This window comes from Odocoileus virginianus, chromosome 20, assembly GCF_023699985.2.
Source record: "Odocoileus virginianus isolate 20LAN1187 ecotype Illinois chromosome 20, Ovbor_1.2, whole genome shotgun sequence".
Classification (NCBI taxonomy): domain Eukaryota; kingdom Metazoa; phylum Chordata; class Mammalia; order Artiodactyla; family Cervidae; genus Odocoileus; species Odocoileus virginianus.
Genome location: NC_069693.1, coordinates 1484720 through 1502249, shown reverse-complemented (window position 1 = coordinate 1502249; position 17530 = coordinate 1484720). Strand labels below are relative to the sequence as shown.

At 43.0% G+C, this 17530-nt stretch overlaps 1 protein-coding gene across 5 annotated transcripts in view; it reads right to left on the bottom strand.

Moving 5' to 3' along the window:
- LOC110137822 (zinc finger protein 211-like) overlaps positions 1 to 14815 on the bottom strand; it is a 53050-nt gene extending 38235 nt beyond the window's left edge. For 2 of the 5 annotated variants that reach the window (XM_070450261.1, XM_070450262.1), the window contains exons 1-4: positions 13284 to 13373; positions 4443 to 4594; positions 3366 to 3484; positions 2133 to 2259 (exon numbers count right to left, since the gene is read on the bottom strand). In XM_070450261.1, the coding sequence (XP_070306362.1) occupies positions 2133 to 2259; positions 3366 to 3484; positions 4443 to 4500 (304 nt within the window). In that variant the 5' untranslated portion in view covers positions 4501 to 4594; positions 13284 to 13373. Of the gene's footprint in view, positions 1 to 2132; positions 2260 to 2485; positions 3064 to 3365; positions 4595 to 13283; positions 13411 to 14551 lie in introns of those variants that run through there. The other 3 variants (XM_070450264.1, XM_070450263.1, XM_020894475.2) reach the window with 3 other exon arrangements.
- Positions 14816 to 17530: the final 2715 nt, after the last annotated feature.

Here is a 17530-nt window from a genome sequence, read left to right as displayed (position 1 = left end):
TAGAGAGGAGTACAACTGATAACAAAGAAACCCAATCCAGAAGAGCTAACTAGACATCTCTCCAAAGAAAAAATACAGATGGCCAACAGGCACATGAAAAGGTGCTCATCATCACTAATTATCAAAGAAATGCAAATCAAAACTACTATACAATGAGGTACCACGTCACACTGAACAGAATGGCCATCAGTAAAATGTCCACAAATATGGTCTTTCCTTACAGTCCAGTGGTTAAGAATCCACCTTGCAATGCAAGGGATACTGGTTCAATCCATGATCCGGGAAAATCCCATGTGCCGCGGAGCAACTAGGCCTGTGCACCACAACTCTATAGAGCCCACAAGCCACAACTACTGAAGCCTGTGGGGCTACAGCCCATGCTCCGCAACAAGAGAAGACACCTCAATTAGAGAGGAGACCCCTCTCTCCGCTGAGAAAAGACCCAGCAAAGCAACAAAGACCCAGTGTGGCCAAAATTAAAATAAGTAAATTAATTAATTTTTTAAAAGTCTACAAATAACAAATTTGGGAGAGGGTGTGGAGAAAAAGGAAACCTCTTACACTGCTGGTAAGAATGTAAATTGGTACAGTCACTATGGAAAACACTATGGAGGTTCCTTAAAACAAGAAAAATAAGAGTTACCTTAAGATCCACCAATCCCATTCCTGGGCTTGTATCCAGAGAAAAACATAGTTTGAAAGAATACATGCACCCCAATATTCCTTGCAGTAATGTTTACAATAGCCAAAGAAATGAAAACAACCTAAATGTCTGTCGACAGACCAATAGATGAAGAAGATGTGGTGCTTATATACCATGGAATAGTACTCAGCCACTAAAACAAATGAAATAATGCTATTTGCAACAACATGGATGGACCTAGAGATTGTCAATACTGAGAAAAGTTAAGTCAGAAAGAGAAGGAGAAATAGTTATGACATCCCTTATACGCAGAATCTAAAAAGAAATGATACAAATGAAGTTGCAAAACAGAAAGAGTCAGATTTAGAGAATGGCTGTGAGAAGGAAGGACTGCAAGAAGGGATAGTTAAGGAGTTTGGGGTGGACATGTGCACACTCTTGTATTTAAAATGAAAAACCAACAAGAGCTTACTATACAGCACAGGAAACTCTGCTCAATGTCATGTGGCAGCCTGTATGGGAGGGGAGTTTGGGAGATGACAGATACCTGTACATGGATGGCCCAGTCCTTTCCCTGTTCACCAGAAACTATCACAACATTGTTAATCGGCTATAACCTGTTACAAAATAAAAACTTAGGAAAACCAGAATAGATTCAAACCAACCAAAACTGAAAGTATTCTGTGGGAAGAAACAACATATTTCTATCTGTTCACTGGAAAAGCGACTCAACCAGTTAATGTGCCAGATTACATTGAGCACCTACTATACAGTAGGCACTCTTCCAGGCTATGAACACAGCTGTGAAGCAGGTATAAAAGCACTCTCGGATACTAGCATTCTAAGTGGGGAAGGCAGATCATAAACAAGTAAGCAAACAACCAGGATACCTCAAAGGTGCTTTTAGGAACAGGATAACGTCCCAGAGAGTGACTAATGTGTGTATGTGTTGGGGAAGGGCTTCTTTAAACCAGGTCATTTTGAAAGGACCTCAGGCAAGAAAGACAAATATCATATAATATCACTCAAATGAAATTTAAAAAAGAAAAAAAAAACTGATACATACAGACTTATTTACGAAACAGAACCAGACTCAAGGATTTAGACAATGAACTTGCTGTTGCCAGAGGGGAAAGGAGAAGGGCATGGATAGTCAGAGTTTGTGACTGACATGTACTGCTGTATTTAAAACGGATAACCAGCAGAACCTAATGTAAAACAGGAATTAAAACAAAATTTTAAATCAACTATAATTCAATAAAATTAAATACAAAACAAAGACTGTTGACCCTGAATCCTCAGCTGCAATTTGGGCTACAGGTGTTCAGGCACTAAGGAGTAGGGATGCACTCTCCATAGACATACTAACCACAGCACATAACTCAGCACTTTAAGAAAGCGGCGATGTGAGGAGTAAAGAGCTGTCCTCAGGGGCAAGGAGAAAGACAGAGCCTGGCTCAGAGGAGGGAGGTGAGTGTGCAGGCCTTACCCAGCATGCATACAAGTGCAAAGTTCTCCAGCATGACATCGAGGTACAGCTGTATCTGAGCCTCATCAAGAAGACACCATTCCTCCCAGGAGAAGTACATGGCCACATCCTCAAAGGTCACACTGCCCTGGTATAACACGAACAAATAAAACCATCAACAGTCTCACTCCTGAAAAGCCACCATCTGTTTTCCCATGTATCTCCCCACAGCCCAGTAGATGTAACCCCCTGGAAACCTCCTCTAATCTGAACCTTCCATTGCCTCCAGAATACACAGGCAGTCATTTGAAGCTGAAATCCTGCTCTTCCCTGCTGCTTATTCCCACCAGAAAAAATAGGAGACCTGCACTTACCTAAACCAGCTCAGCTTCACCTCAAAGCACCTCCATGGACTGACACGGGTTCCAGGAGTCATGTTCCATACTTCCTCCACAGAGCAGGCCTGCACTCAATAACCCAAGCATGGCGTTCCCAAGGCCACCAAACCAAAAAACTGGTAGGATGGCAGGTGAAGAGCCCCAAGACCTTACTCAAATACAGAGGATTTGCGCCTAGGGGTGATAACAAGTGAGGGACTGGAACAACTTCCACTTACTAAAAGTGCTTCTGCAGCCCTGGGAGTCTGCGGGAACACGAAGGCCACGGAGGAGAGTGACCAGGGCGGTGCTCCAAGGACTCAGGACATGCCAGGGCCGCTGCCTGGTACCAGGGCCAGGGCGCCTCAGCTGACTGGCTAACCTCTCCTCTGTGACTCCATCGTCAGTGCTGCCCTTTACCATATGCTACCGTGGAAAAGCCACAACTTCCCTCTGCTCAAAGTACTCATCACTCCCTACAGACTTTTCTTCCACTGAACAGTCTTTGGAGAACTTTAAAAAGCTCGACGAGATCGTGTCCTTCCTTTGTTCAAAACTCCACGGCTCCCAAGGCCCTAAAAAGAAAGGTACAATACAACCTCTCATCTAGTAATCGAGCTGCAGCCTGACCTCAAGACTTTGCTCCTCACCGAAACAGGATGGACTATAGATTCCCCAACGATCCTGCTTCAGCTGCATCCAAGCCTCACCCACACATTACACTTGTCTTCAGAAATAAGGACACCACCTCCGAAGGCCTCCATGTTGTGAACCAGGGGCCTAAGATAAAGCGACCTGAGCAGTCCCTTCTAACTCTGAGCATCAGTATTTCAGTGAGGAAATGTGCAGGGGAGAACCCGGAGCACGAAGGGTTTACCTGATGTAGAGCCGACAGCGCAGCCGCCGCCATAGTAGCCTGTGGGCGGAGCGACAACACTCGAACAACCGAGTCGGACTCGGCACGGTTATTCTCGGCCGACGGCGACGCCTGCAACCCTGCGCAGTAGGGACAAAGCGTCCAACTTCGCCTTAGCCCGTCACCTCCCTCTCCAACAACACACTCCGGAGCTTCTGACCAGCTCCACACTCCCAGCAGCGACCAAAATGTCAGCCACCGAAACACCGGAAGTCCCACCACCGGATGTTCCGCCTCTAGGAAATGCACCGGCTTTGGAATTTCATTGGCTGAAGGTGGCTTTAGCGCAAAATCTCCTGGATAATGTAGTGCCGCAGCCTCGAGCAATTGCGCCCCACTCTGGAAGCCCCAAGAAAAAAAGCGCAGCGGCACCGCGAGGATCGCAGAGAAATCACCTGAGGTGGAGGAGGGTAGTTCCACAATTCTAAAGAGGATGGGGACCCCATGAGGGAACGAAAATAGGGTGCTACACAGCAGCCTATCCTTTAATACTTTACTTTTAATTATTTAATGCTACTGATCACTTAAGTGTTATAATCTCAGACTCCTTGAAACCAAACCTACTTGGCATCCGTTGGTAACTGGAAGTAAACATACATTATCCTATTGCTCTTGAAATGTATGCACCGAAGTGTTTAAGTCATTTAAGAAAAAAGTCTACAATACCCTGAATGGGAATGCAGAAAGTTGATATCTAACAGGCTTGATGAAACCTAACAAGAGATAAAGCAACTTAGCAAGTATAACTCCCACATTGATATCTAGTCAAACACCTGTTTCCTACGCTTAATATCGGATTTCTATGGCAAGAGTCTTAAGTTGGCTTGCAAAGAACAGCCCTTACGGTGTTTCATGCCAGTGTTTTTCCATCCACTGTCCCCTAACATTTCTTCTTGGCTATAAATTCTCAGCTGTCTTTACTGTAACATTGAACTCAATCTTTCACTCCTATTGTAACAAGCCCAGAACTTTGGTCATCCATCTCACACGCCTATCCCAACATCTCTCTGGAGTATTTGTGTGTTTCTCTGGCCAAACCTGCTGTGCTGGGTCTGAAATTCCCACTGTTATCTTCCAACAAGATCTCATATCTCATTCCCCTTTGTGCCGTGGTACATGAGTTTGTAGATCCAGCCGCAATGGAAGGGTGGTCAGCATTCAAACTCTGTCACACTGTGTCCCCTGTTGGGCTAACATGCAGCAATATTTAGAATACTTTCATGTGCAATAAAGTTACTGGAGTTACATTAAGGGCTCTCTTAGTTTACAAATGCATTCTAAGATGTATGCAATGACATGATACCTGGGATTATAAATTTAAAAAACACAAAAGTACATGATGCTACAAAAACACAAAAAACTTGCATGATAAGATAGATGATGTAACATAGGGCAAGGACCCAATAATCATTCCATTTATATAAACATTTGAAAACAGTCTCACAAAAGTGGTGGGCTGCACTCAAGGCTCAGTGGTAAAGAACCCACATGCCAATGCAAGAGACGCAGGTTTGATTGATCCCTGGTCTAGAAGGATCCCACAGGCCCCCGGAGCAGCTAAGCCCACGCACCACAACTAGTGAGCCTGTGCTTTAGAGCCTGGGAACCATGACTGAGGCCCATGATCTAGAGCCGGTAGTGTGCAACAAGAGAAGCCACCGCTCTCCACAACTAGAGAAAAGGCTGCACAGGAATAAAGATATAGCACAGTCAAAAATAAGTAAGTAAATACAATTATATATATATATATTTATATATATATTACAATTATATATTTTTAAAAGTAGAATATGCTCTTGCATCAGTAATTTTAACGCTGAGGATAAGTTAAAAATGGCAGGAGGACACTGCTTCAAGGTGTGTACACAAGTATCAAAACATACATCTTAAATAAGTAAGATTTATTTTAAGTCAACTATACATCCATGAAATGTTTAAAACAAATATCCAAAACCTGTCATTTTATAAACATTCAAGTAATGTAAAATTCTTAAAATTATATATAGAGATACTGAACTTGTAAAAGGTGAAGTTACACAATGGTGGCCTACTGGCAAAGGTTCCCAACTCCAGGTTAAGTGACATTATGCTGGCAATCTGACACTAACTATGGGAGTATTTACACCCACAGAAATTGGCAAACATTATAAAATAGGACTTACTTTGTAACTTAATGTCTATGCTTAAGACTGAAATAACCTATGTTAAAAATTCAGATTTATCTTAAATGTGTATAATGTATCTGCTCATTACATCATGCATACTAAAGAAATTGACGAGAACATTTTCTTTCAGTATTCCAAATTCTGTGCAGGCATCATTGACATTACTGGCTAATGGGTAAACTCTCACAGATGTCTTTCTTGTTTACCTGCTCTCCTATTCATCAAAAAAAAAAAAAAAAAAGAAAGAAAGAAAATGGGGACATAAAAGAATGCAAAAGATAAGAATAGGAAGATCTCCAAACAAGACACATAGGTAAAGAGATATTAAGAAACAACACTTAACCTCAAGAATCCTGACGAATGCAATTAAAATCATGATTTCACACTGCTGTTACATGGTCTTCATTGGAGGTATCAGCATGCATCCAGTCTTAGATTTTAACATAGGTTGAATTTCTGGGTCCTATGGTAGCTTTATTCCTACATTTAAGAAATCTCCATACTGCCCTCCCTAATGTTTATATCAATTTCCACTCTCACTATATACCCTGAGAAAACCATAATTCAAAAATACACGTGTTCCAATGTTCACTGCAGCAATATTAAAATAGCTAGGACATGGGAGGAACCAAGATATTCACTAACAGATGAATGGATAAAGAAGTTGTGGTATATATATATAGTATTACTCAGCCATAAAAAATAATCAATGTGTCAGTTCTAGTGAGGTGGATGAACTTAAAAGCCCATTATACAAAGTCCAAAAAAGGACAACAAATATAGCTTACTTATGCACACATATGGAATCTAGAAACATGGTACTGATGAACTTATTTGCAAGGAGAAAGCAGAAATATAGACAGATTTATGGACACAGCAGGTGAAGGAGAGGGTGAGAGGAATCCAGAGTTATCATTGAAATATATAATTACCTTGTGTAAAATAGCTAGTGAGAAGTTGCTCTATAACACAGGGAGCTCAACTCAGTGCTCTCCGACATCCTAGAGGTGGGATGGAGTGGGGGGCACGGTCAAGAGGGAGGGTACATATGTATACTTATGGCTGATTCATGTCATTGTATGAAAGGAGCCAAAGTACTGTAAAGAAAGTTTCCAAACAAACATTTTTTTTAAGAAATGTTCATCAACTGTGCTTCCTAATGATGGGGGGGGGGGGGCGGGGGAGGGCAAGTTCTTACTGATTAGCAATCATTACTGGGCAACTTCCATTTTTTGGAGTGGGGGTAGGAGGAGCAGTGACAGGACATGCAGAGGTTAACAGGAAGAATGTTGGAGACCAGGCTATGTGAGGACCACAGAGGATACTCTTAGTTCTTCAGTATTCCTCACACTGCCTAGAACATGAGTGGGTCAACTGCATAACGGGACAACAGGCACATCCCAAAGTGGTGAAGCCAGTGTAAAATGTAGAGTGACCCAACGAGCGAGTCTGGAGTCCCTGGCTTAGTGTTGCTGTCCCTTTGAAGAACTTGCAAGCGGAGAGTGTTTGCAAGAATGGTGCAAAGGTGGAAATGAAGCTGGAACCCCTGGTGGTAATGCATCAGGTGTGCATAGTTCATGGTCAGAACACAGGAAATAAAGAGTCCCTGCTCTGAGCAGCAGCAAAGCCACCAGCGTATATGCGCAGTGTAGAAGAATCCGTCTCACGAAAGGTCTGGCAATAGAGAGCCCTTATGAAAAGCCCTCTACCTCTCTGAGATGGATGCCCCTTCTTTCTCAGATAGCAATAATAAAAACTGAATCACAGCCCTGGTTTTGTTGAGTAGCTAAATGGAAGAATCTGCAGGAAAGTCATCAATGTTGGTTTTCAGAAAAAAGATAATCAGTGTGAGGCTAGGGTATAAGCAGGGCTCATCAGGCAGGAGATGAGGGGTGCAGAAGTGTCAGGATGGACAAGGTGTTCTTTCAGTCTCCAAACCTGGAGGGAGCAGGAAGAGGTAAAATGACCAGACTCCCTAAATCTTGAAACAGGTTACCTGGAATTAAATCCCAGATCCGTATCCATTTCGAAGAGATCACAAACATGATACAGCATCTCTGTGCTTCAGTTTCCTCTCTAGAAAGTGTCCATTTGCTGCATAGGTACGTCCCACTTTCTTACTACCTCAAATCCCTCAATGTCACTGCCAGTCATATTGCAATATTCATAAAGCCCTTTCTCCAGTGTGAGCTACTTGACGGCTAATCAAGTGGCACTTTCAGGAAAATGATTGACCACATTCCTTGCACTCGTAAGGGTTTTCTCTAGCGTGGTTTATCCTAAAGGAACTCAGTTGGTGGGTTTCGTTAAAGGATGTTCTATATTCACTGCGCATATACAGTGTTTCTCCTCTGTGACTGCCCTGATGATAATGGAAGCCAGACAGACTATATAAGACTTATCACATATATTACACTAATAAGGCCTTTCTAAAGTATGAATTCTCTGATGTCCAATGAAAGTTACTTACAGGTAAAAGATTTATCACATTCTTTGTACTGATAAAGCTTTTCTCCACTATGAATTTTGCTATGGGTACTGAGGTTCTTCCTTCAGCTAAAGGATTTCCAACATTCAGTGCAGGCATAAGGCCTTTCTCCACTGTGAACTCTGTGATGTACAATTATGTTCCAGTTTTGGAAAAAAGATGTATTATATTCATTGCACTCGTAAGACTTTTCTCCAGTGTGGATTTTCCTATGGATATGTAGAAGCTGTCTCTGGCTAAAGTGTTACCAATATTTAAGCCCTTTCAGAAGTGTGAACTCTCTGATGCCGATGAAGGCCTGACCTATCAGTAAAACATTTCCCACATTCTCTGCACTCATAAGGCTTTTCTCCACTGTGAACTCTCTGATGCCGATGAAGACGTGACCTATCAATAAAACATTTTCCACATTCAATGCACTCATAAGGTCTTTCTCCACTGTGAACACTCTGATGATTCTGGAGGCCTCTCTTAACAATAAAAGATTTCCCACATTCACTGCACTGATAGGGCCTTTCTCCGCTGTGAACTCTCTGATGATACCGGAGACCACTTGAAAAAATAAAACATTTCCCACATTCACGGCACTCATAGGGCCTTTCTCCGCTGTGAACTCTCTGATGATACTGAAGACCTCTCTTATCAATATAACATTTCCCACATTCACTGCACTCATAAGGCCTTTCTCCAGAATGAACTCGCTGATGATAATGGAGGTCAGATTTAGCGATAAAAGATTTCCCACATTCACTGCACCCATAGGGCCTCTCACCACTGTGAACTCTCTGATGATACTGGAGGCCACGCAGGGCAACAAAAGACTTTCCACATTCACTGCACTCATAAGGCCGTTCACCAGTGTGAACTCTCTGATGGTCAATTAACCTCCCCTTCTGGATGAAAGATTTACCACATTCCTTGCATTTATAAGGCTTTTCTCCAGTGTGGATTTTTCTATGGATTCTGAGGTACCTCCTTTGGCTAAATGACTTTCCACATTCAGGACAGGCATATAGCATTCCTCCAGAGTTAAATCTCTGACCTGCAAGGAAGCCAGATTTGTGGGTAAAAAATTTTCCAGAATGGCTGCATTCATAAGACCTTTCTCTGGCACGAACTTCCTGGTGCTGAATAAGGCTATTTCTTTGGGTGCAGGCTTCCCTACATTTGCTGAACTCACAAAATCCTTCACCAGTGAGGGCTTCTTCATCCTGAACAAGTATGTCTGTGGGGTTGGAGACTATCTTGCCTCCTCCCCAGCTCTGATGACTTTTTCCACTGTGAAAAACAGCATCATACTCCTTACTGTTGTTTTGTGGCATCCTGGTATTAGTGGTTCGTTTCTGAACTCCCATGTAGGCCACTAAGTCATTCCCAATCTCTGTGTTGGTAGACAGATTCCTTGCTGCATGGATTGTACAGCTTTTCAAATATGCAGGTCTTCCCATACGACACTGGCAGAATTTCACTCCAATGCGGTGCCGAACATTGGCAGTAAAATAAAATTGTTTCCCACATGCCCCACATATGTATTCTTTTTGCTCCCTATTTGTTCCTTGCTCTTCAGCTAAATGTAAAATGTCTCTCAAGACTGGGACACATATCTTACAGGGCTGGGTATTCTCAGGAGACAATTCTGCCCTGGGAGCCCTAATCTGTGATGCTCCCTCTGCAGATACATTCTGTTCAGAACATGTCTCTGCATCCTGGACTCCACGACAAGAACCTGAAAACAAACAGGTTGACTTTATTGGAGGGAATGACATCATCACAACTGTACATCTGATACATGAAAGAGGCACTCCATGGAATCCTGTTCAGGACATGAACTGGGATTAATCTGAAGAAGTAGCTGCTCTCACCACATCCAGGACACAAGGACTGGATGTGGCTCTCACAACCAAGTGGTTAAGACACCGCACTGCCAATGCAGGGAGTGCAAGATCAATCCCTGGCCATGGAACTTAGATCCCACATGTCTCACAATCAAAAAAAAGAGGAAAAGATAAAAAAAAAAGAAATAGTTACTATATTAATATCAAAGCTGACTTAATACAAGCAAAGTCATCAGGGATAAAGAGAATAACACAATGATAAAGGGGTCAGTTTTTCAGATTTCAAAATAATCCTTCAAATCACTTATGTGCCTAACAACAGGATATTTAAATGTGAGGCAAAACAGACCTACAAGTAGAAACAGATGTAATAGTTGGAGACTATAATAGTTGGAGACTTCATTCAACATTCCTCTACCAGAAATGAACAGATTCAGGAAACAGAAATTCCGTAAGGATGCTGTTGAACTGAAAAGTACCATCATCAATCAACTTTAAGGACACCTAAAGACTACTAGTATACTCCATCCAAAATCAGCACAATAGTCTATTCATGCTGATATATAACATTCACAAGATAGACCACATCCTAGGTCAGAAAACATACCTTAACAAATTTGAAACAACTGAAATCATACAATGTCTTTTCTCAGAGCACAATGGAATTATAACAAAAATCAGTAACACAGTTGGGAAGAACCCCTGGAAAAGAGAAAGGCTACCCACTCCAGTATTCAGGCCTGGAGAATTCCATGGACTGTATAGTCCATGGGGTCACAAAGAGTTGGACATGACTGAGCAACTTTCAAAAAAAAAATAAGCAACACAAAGATAGCTGAAAAAAATCCCAAAATTTTAAGAATTAAACTATATACTTTCAAATAAAACATGGGTCAAAGAAGTAGTCCCAAAAAAGAAATGTTAAGAAAACTCTTAGAACTGGACATGGAACAACAGACTGATTCCAAATAGGAAAAGGAGTACATCAAGGCTGTATACTGTCACCCTACTTCTTTGACTTATATGCAGAGTACCTCATGAGAAATACTGGGCTGGAAGAAGCACAAGCCAGAATCAAGACTGCCAGAAAAAATATCAATAACCTCAGATATGCAAATGACACCACCTTTATGGCAGAAAGCGAAGAACTACTAAAGAGCCTCTTGATGAAAGTGAAAGAAGAGAGAGAAAAAGTTGGCTTAAAGCTCAACATTCAGAAAACCAAGATCATGGCATCTGGTCCCATCACTTCATGGCAAATAGATGGGAAAACAGTGGCAACAGTGACTGACTTTATTTTGGGGGGCTCCAAAATCACTGCAGATGGTGACTGCAGCCATGAAATTAAAAGACACTTACTCCTTGTAAGGAAAGTTATGACCAACCTAGACAGCATTTAAAAAGCAGAGACATTAAAAAAAAAATTAAATTAAAAAAAAAAAAAAGCAGAGACATTACTTTGTCAACAAAGGTCCACCTAGTCAAGGCTATGGTTTTTCCAGCAGTCACGTATGCATGTGAGAGTTGGACTGTAAGGAAAGCTGAATGCCAAAGAATTAATGCTTTTGAACTGTAGTGTTGGAGAAGACTCTTAAGAGTCCCTTGAACTGCAAGGAGATCCAACCAGTCCATCCTAAAGGAGATCAGTCCTGAATATTCATTGGAAGGACTGATGCTGAAGCTGAAACTCCAATACTTTGGCCACCTGCTGCGAAGAGCTGGCTGGTTTGAAAAGACCCTGATGCTGGGAAAGACTGAGGGCAGGAGGAGAAGGGGACGACAGAGGATGAGCTGGTTGGGTGGCATCACCAACTCAATGGACCTGAGTTTGGGTAAACTCTAGGAGTTGGTGATGGACAGGGAGGCCTGGCGTGCTGAGGTTCATGGGGTCACAAAGAGTCAGACACAACTGAGTGACTCAACTGAAATGAAGAAACTTTTTAAGTATTTTCAAATAAACATAACACTTCTCAAAGTAAGTGAAAGCAGTGTTTATAAGGCAATTTATAACACTGAATGAACATATTACAAAAGGAGACCTAAAATCAATTATCTGTGCTTTTACCTTTTAAAACTACTATATAGAAAAATCAACAAAGCTCAAAAAAACCTTGTTATTTAAAATGACTAATAATATAAAAAGGATTCTAGTCAGTCTAACTGTGAATATGAGGCAGTACACAAATTAATAATATCAAAAATGAAAGAAAAGGGAAAAAAATGAAAGAAGTGGGATATCCCTGGTGGTCCATTGGCTAAGACTCCTAACTCTCAAAGCAAGGGGCCCAGATTCCATCCCTGGTCGGGGAGCTAGATACCACATGCTGCATCTAAGAGTTCACATGCCTCAACTAAAAGATCCACATGCTACGAAGTATCAGTAAATTCAATCAAAAACTGTAAAAAAAAAGAAAAATTATATACCATGACCAACTGGGATTATTGCAAGGTACACAAGGATAATGTAACATTCAAAAATCAATAAACGAAATCAATGTCCAGAATCCCCTGGCTGTCCAGTGGCTAAGAATCTATCTGCAGGGGATATGGATAAGATCCCTGGTCCAGGAAGATTCCACATGCCACAGGGCAACTAAACCCTCAGGTCACAAGTACTGAAACCAACCTGTAAACCTTGCTCACCACAACTAGAGAAAATCCTCCCAGCAACAAAGACCCAATGCAACAACAAAAAAAATTTTTTAAGTATTCTAAAAACAAAAGCAACCAAAAACTGGGAGAAAATATTTTCAAATGATGTAAGTCAGAAAGAGAAAGACAAATACCATTTGATATGACTTCTTGATGGAATCTGAAATATGACACAACATATCTACATATAAACATGCCTAGGAAACAGAACAGACTCAGGAATAGAGAACAAACCTGTGTCTGCCACGTGGGAGGGAGGTAAGTGAGGGAAGGATTGGGAACATAGGGTTAGCGATGCAAACTAGTAAACATAGCACGGATAAACAAGGTCCTGATGTCATATCACAGGAAGCTAGATTCAATATCTGTGACGAACCGTAAGGGAAACGAATAAGGAATATATATATATGTCTGTGTGTATGTGTGTGTATAAAAAAAAAACAGTAGCTATGCTGTGCAGCAAAAATTAACATAAAGTTTAGAACTGAACAGAATATTTTAATAAAATTATAAAAACAAAAAAACTACTGACCCTGAATACTGAGCTGCAAATTTGGGGATACAGGTGTTCTGGCACTGAGGTTGCACTCTTCCTAGCTATACTAACCACAGGACATAACTCAGAATTTTGAGAAAGTAGTGCCCATGGTCCATATGTGAGAAGGACATAACTGCCCCAGGGGAAAAGGAGAAAGGCAGAGCCTAGCTCAGAGGAAGGAGGTGGGTGTGCAGGCCTTACCCAGCATGCACACAAGTGCAAAGTTCTCCAGCATGACATCAAGGTACAGGTGTATCTGAACCTCATCAAGAAGACACCATTCCTCCCAGGAGAAGTACACGGCCACATCCTCAAAGGTCACACTGCCCTGGTACAATAGGGACAAATAAAACAATGAACAAACTCACTGCCAAAAAACCACCATCCAACTTCTTTGCACATCTCCCCCACTTCCCAGTCAGATGGGGCCTCTTGAAACCTGGGGTTAAAAAAAAAAACCTCCCTCCTTTGATCTGACCCTCCCATTGGCTCCAGAAAACACAGGAGGTTGTTTCAAGCCAAAATCCTGCTCTTCCCTACTGCTTATTCCCACCAGGAAAAAAAAATACCTGCACTTACCTAAACCAGTTAGGCCTAACATTAAAAATGACCAATTCCACACTTCCTTCCATTGATGATGGAAAATAAAAATCACCTCAACAAACCCCAGCCTGCATTCAGGACCCTGAACGTGGGGTTCTCCAGGGTTCCCAAACCAAGGGTCTGGGTAAATGGCAGGTGAAGAGCCTCAAGACCCTTCTCAAATACAAACAATGCGTGCATCAGCTTGAAAATAATTGAGGGACAGGGACAACCTCCATTTACCAAAAATGCTTCTGCAGTCCTGGGAATCTGTGGGAACGGGCAGGCCATGGAGGAAGGTGACCTTGGTGACGCTCCACGGGCTCAAACCTTCCCAGTACTTGTGCCTGGGACCAGAGCCCTGGTAATGGCATGGTGGCTGGCTAAGGTCTTCTTCATGACTCCATCCTCAGTACTACCTCTTACGAGTTGTAAGCAGGGAAAAGCCAGAAATTCCCTCTGCCTCAAATTAATCATCACCTACCAACAGACTTTTCTTTCACTCAACAGTTTTGGAGCCTAATTTTAAAAACCTAAATTCAGATGACGTTCCTCCTGTGCTCAAAACCCTTCACCGATTCCAGAGGGTCTATGCAGGAAATTAGAGTCTCTCATTTGCCACTCCAGGTGAAGCCTGCCCGCAAACTTTGATCCTCACAGAAGTTGGGCGGACCTGTGGTTCCCCAACATTCCTGCTTCAGTTGCATCTCAAAGCCTCACTCACACATTATACAGGTCCTCGGAAATAAGGACATTACCCGTGAAGGCCTGCAAGAGGCTTTCAGGCCTGTCGTGGAAGAGGGCCCTGATATAAAGCGACCTGAGCAGGCGCTCTCACACGGGGCATTCATATTTTGACGGCAAAGGGGGCAGGGCAGAGCGTTTACCTGACGCACCGGCAGCGAAGCCGCCGCCATCCGAGCCTGTAGGCGGAACGGAGCTTCCAAAGTGGAACGACCAGGTCGGTTTCGGTACGATAACTCCCCGCAGAAGGTGACCTCCCCGACCCTAAGAACAGACCCTGTGCAGTGTGCACGAAGGCTCCGCTTCCGCCTTACGCCCCTCACTTCCCAGCAAACTCCTCACTTCTAAGCTTATCACCAGCCCCACTGTCTCAACAACAAACAAAACGTCTAAATAAACGCGCCGGAAGTCACACTGCCAGATGTTCGGCCTCCAGGAAATGCGCAGCTTCTGAATTTTTCAAGGGCTCTACCTCTCTAGCGCAAGCTCTTCTGGGAAATGTAGTGCCAAGGCCTCAAGGGATGGCGCCACACTGGGAGCCCAAGGAGGAAAGCCAAGAAGCACTGGGAGGAGCGCTGGGAAATCACGTGTCGGGGGCCTCCGTCCTCATTAAAGACTTGGGAGTCGATGACGAAATAGGGGGAGGGTGCTTCAGAGAATTTAAATCTTTAATGATACTGATCACTGAAGTGTAGGGATAATCTAGCTGACATCCATTGGGTAACTGGAAGTAAGAAAACATTATCTGATTGCTCTTGAAATGCATGCAGCCTGAAGTGCTAAGTCATCTGTAAATTATGGTCAGGGAAAAGAAAAAAAGACTACAGGATTCTGACTGGGAATGTGGAAAGTTGATACTGGGCAGGCCTGCTACAGCTGAACAAGAGAGAAAACACTTAGAAAAGGCTGTCTTGCCTGCATAGTCAGTGATGGTTTGCAACTAAGTGAGAAACAATGATGGATAATCAGGACACCCAAAATGGCTGTATTCTTCCTCTTTGTATATTCCGTGCCCCGCCAGTCCGATTCGCCTATACCCTACTCACCTGCCTGACTTTCACTTAACAGTAAAGCCTCATCTGTCAATACCTACCTTCTTGCTCTAGCCCCAGATAGTCCTTGTTTTTGTCATTAGATAGTAATTACTTCACATTGAGTTTCTCAGAGACTGTGAGTGGCCTGTTTTTTTCCTGGTTTCCTTGTCAACTGATGAGCCAACCTCACCTCAATTCCCTCTAAAGCAAGTAACCTCCCTATCCTCCCCAGTAAAATAAAAAGCCTACCGCCACATCCTGCCTGCTGTGTCTGACCACAGTGGTGTGTCTCTCCTGGACCTTGTGATGTCTTTGTCTTTGTCTCTGGGCTCTTTCTTTGGTATTCAGGCTGAGCGATTATTAATATGTTACCCCGACTCTAAGACTAGACCCCTTTGTCTCTCACAGCTGATCAGTGTCTCCAGTTTCTGCCACTCCTGCCCTGCCTGGCACAGTTCCACAGGGAGGAGGCAGGGCCAGGGTGGCTTCTCAGTAGGTATGCTGGGGTGGGTAAACTGTGGCTAAGCAGCTCTCAAAAATACGGGCTGCTCCTCATGAATCCATGGAGTAACTGCCAATAATGGCCACCACAGCCCAGCCTGGGCTCTTCCCTGGAACTTGCCTTTGCTCCCCAAAATCAAGTCCTTACCCTGGTCTTGACTGCACCAGATCCAGCAACATGTTGGGGCATGGAGTCAGTGGAGCCAGAGCATGTCTTCTCCTTGGCTGGGGTATATGTGAACCTGCTCACTGGAAACCAGCTGCTGATAAAGCCGACCTCACTCTGCCAGGCTCTAGGGCCAGGAGCGAGCAAGCAAACTCCAACTAAACAGGGTTCAGGCTCCTGCAACTTTTCTATCTGTCCTACTGTGCCTCCAACCAGTCCACCACATAGAACCTAGAACTGGGACATTCTGTTTCTTGAACTACTCACACTCCAGATGACATGATGTTACAAAAACACACACACACACAAATGCATGATATTGTTAGGTAGTTAGAATAGGGAAAAGGAGTCCCGAATGGCAGTGGCTAAAAGACCTGGACAATAGAACAAAGGAAAGTCTGAGGACCGGAGTGAGAACCTCAGGTGAAACAAACAGCACTCCTGGCTGTCCCAATTTACACAGGACAGGCCCAGGGAGAGAAAAACACACAAAAAGAGGAGCCAAAGCTAGTTCTCTCTCTCTCTCTCTCTCTCTCTCTCTCTCTCTCTCTCCTGCACACTGGGGCTCTCTTCTCTTCGCGTCTTTGGATCAATGTGCCCTGGTGCCTCGAAGATGGATTTTCCTGCTATCTTCTAAATAAAATAGAGCTGTAACACTGATTTATCTAAGAGCTATAACACAGTCCGTTCGAGACCTTAGAGCTGTAACAGTCTGTCCAAGACCTGAGAGCTGTGACACGCCGAGGGGGCTTTAATGTCCATCACTCCAAATCTTTGTTGTGACGAGACATAAACCAAGGAGCATACACTCGCCTGATAATATGATAAATGATCTCACAAAGGGGTACGACCCAATAGTCATTCCATTTATATAAACATTTGAAAATAGTCATCACAAAAGTAGTGGGCTTCCCTCGTGGCTCAGTGGTCAAGACTGCATCTGCCAATGCAGGAGACAAGGGTTCAATCCTTGGTCCAGGAAATACCACAGGTCACAACTACTGAGCCTATGGTCTAGAGCCTGGGAACCAAAACCACGAAGCGCATATGCAAAACCTACTGAAGCCCGAGTGCCCTAGAGCCCTGCTCTAGCATGCTGCAATGAGATGCCCGCGCTTCACAACTAGAAACTAGAAAAAAGCCTGTGCAACAATGAAGACCCAGCACCATCAAAAATAAATAAAATTATATATTTTTAAAAGTGGAATATAAAAAAAATACATAAATAAAAAGTGGAATATGCTCTTACATCAGTAATTTTAATGTTGAGGATGAATTAAAATGGCAGGTAGAAACTGGTTTGAGGGGTATACACAAAGTATCAGAATATTGAAATTTACATTTTAAATATGTAAAATTTAAGTCTACTACACAACCAAAAAACGATTTTTAAAATTTGCAAAACCTGTCACCATATGATC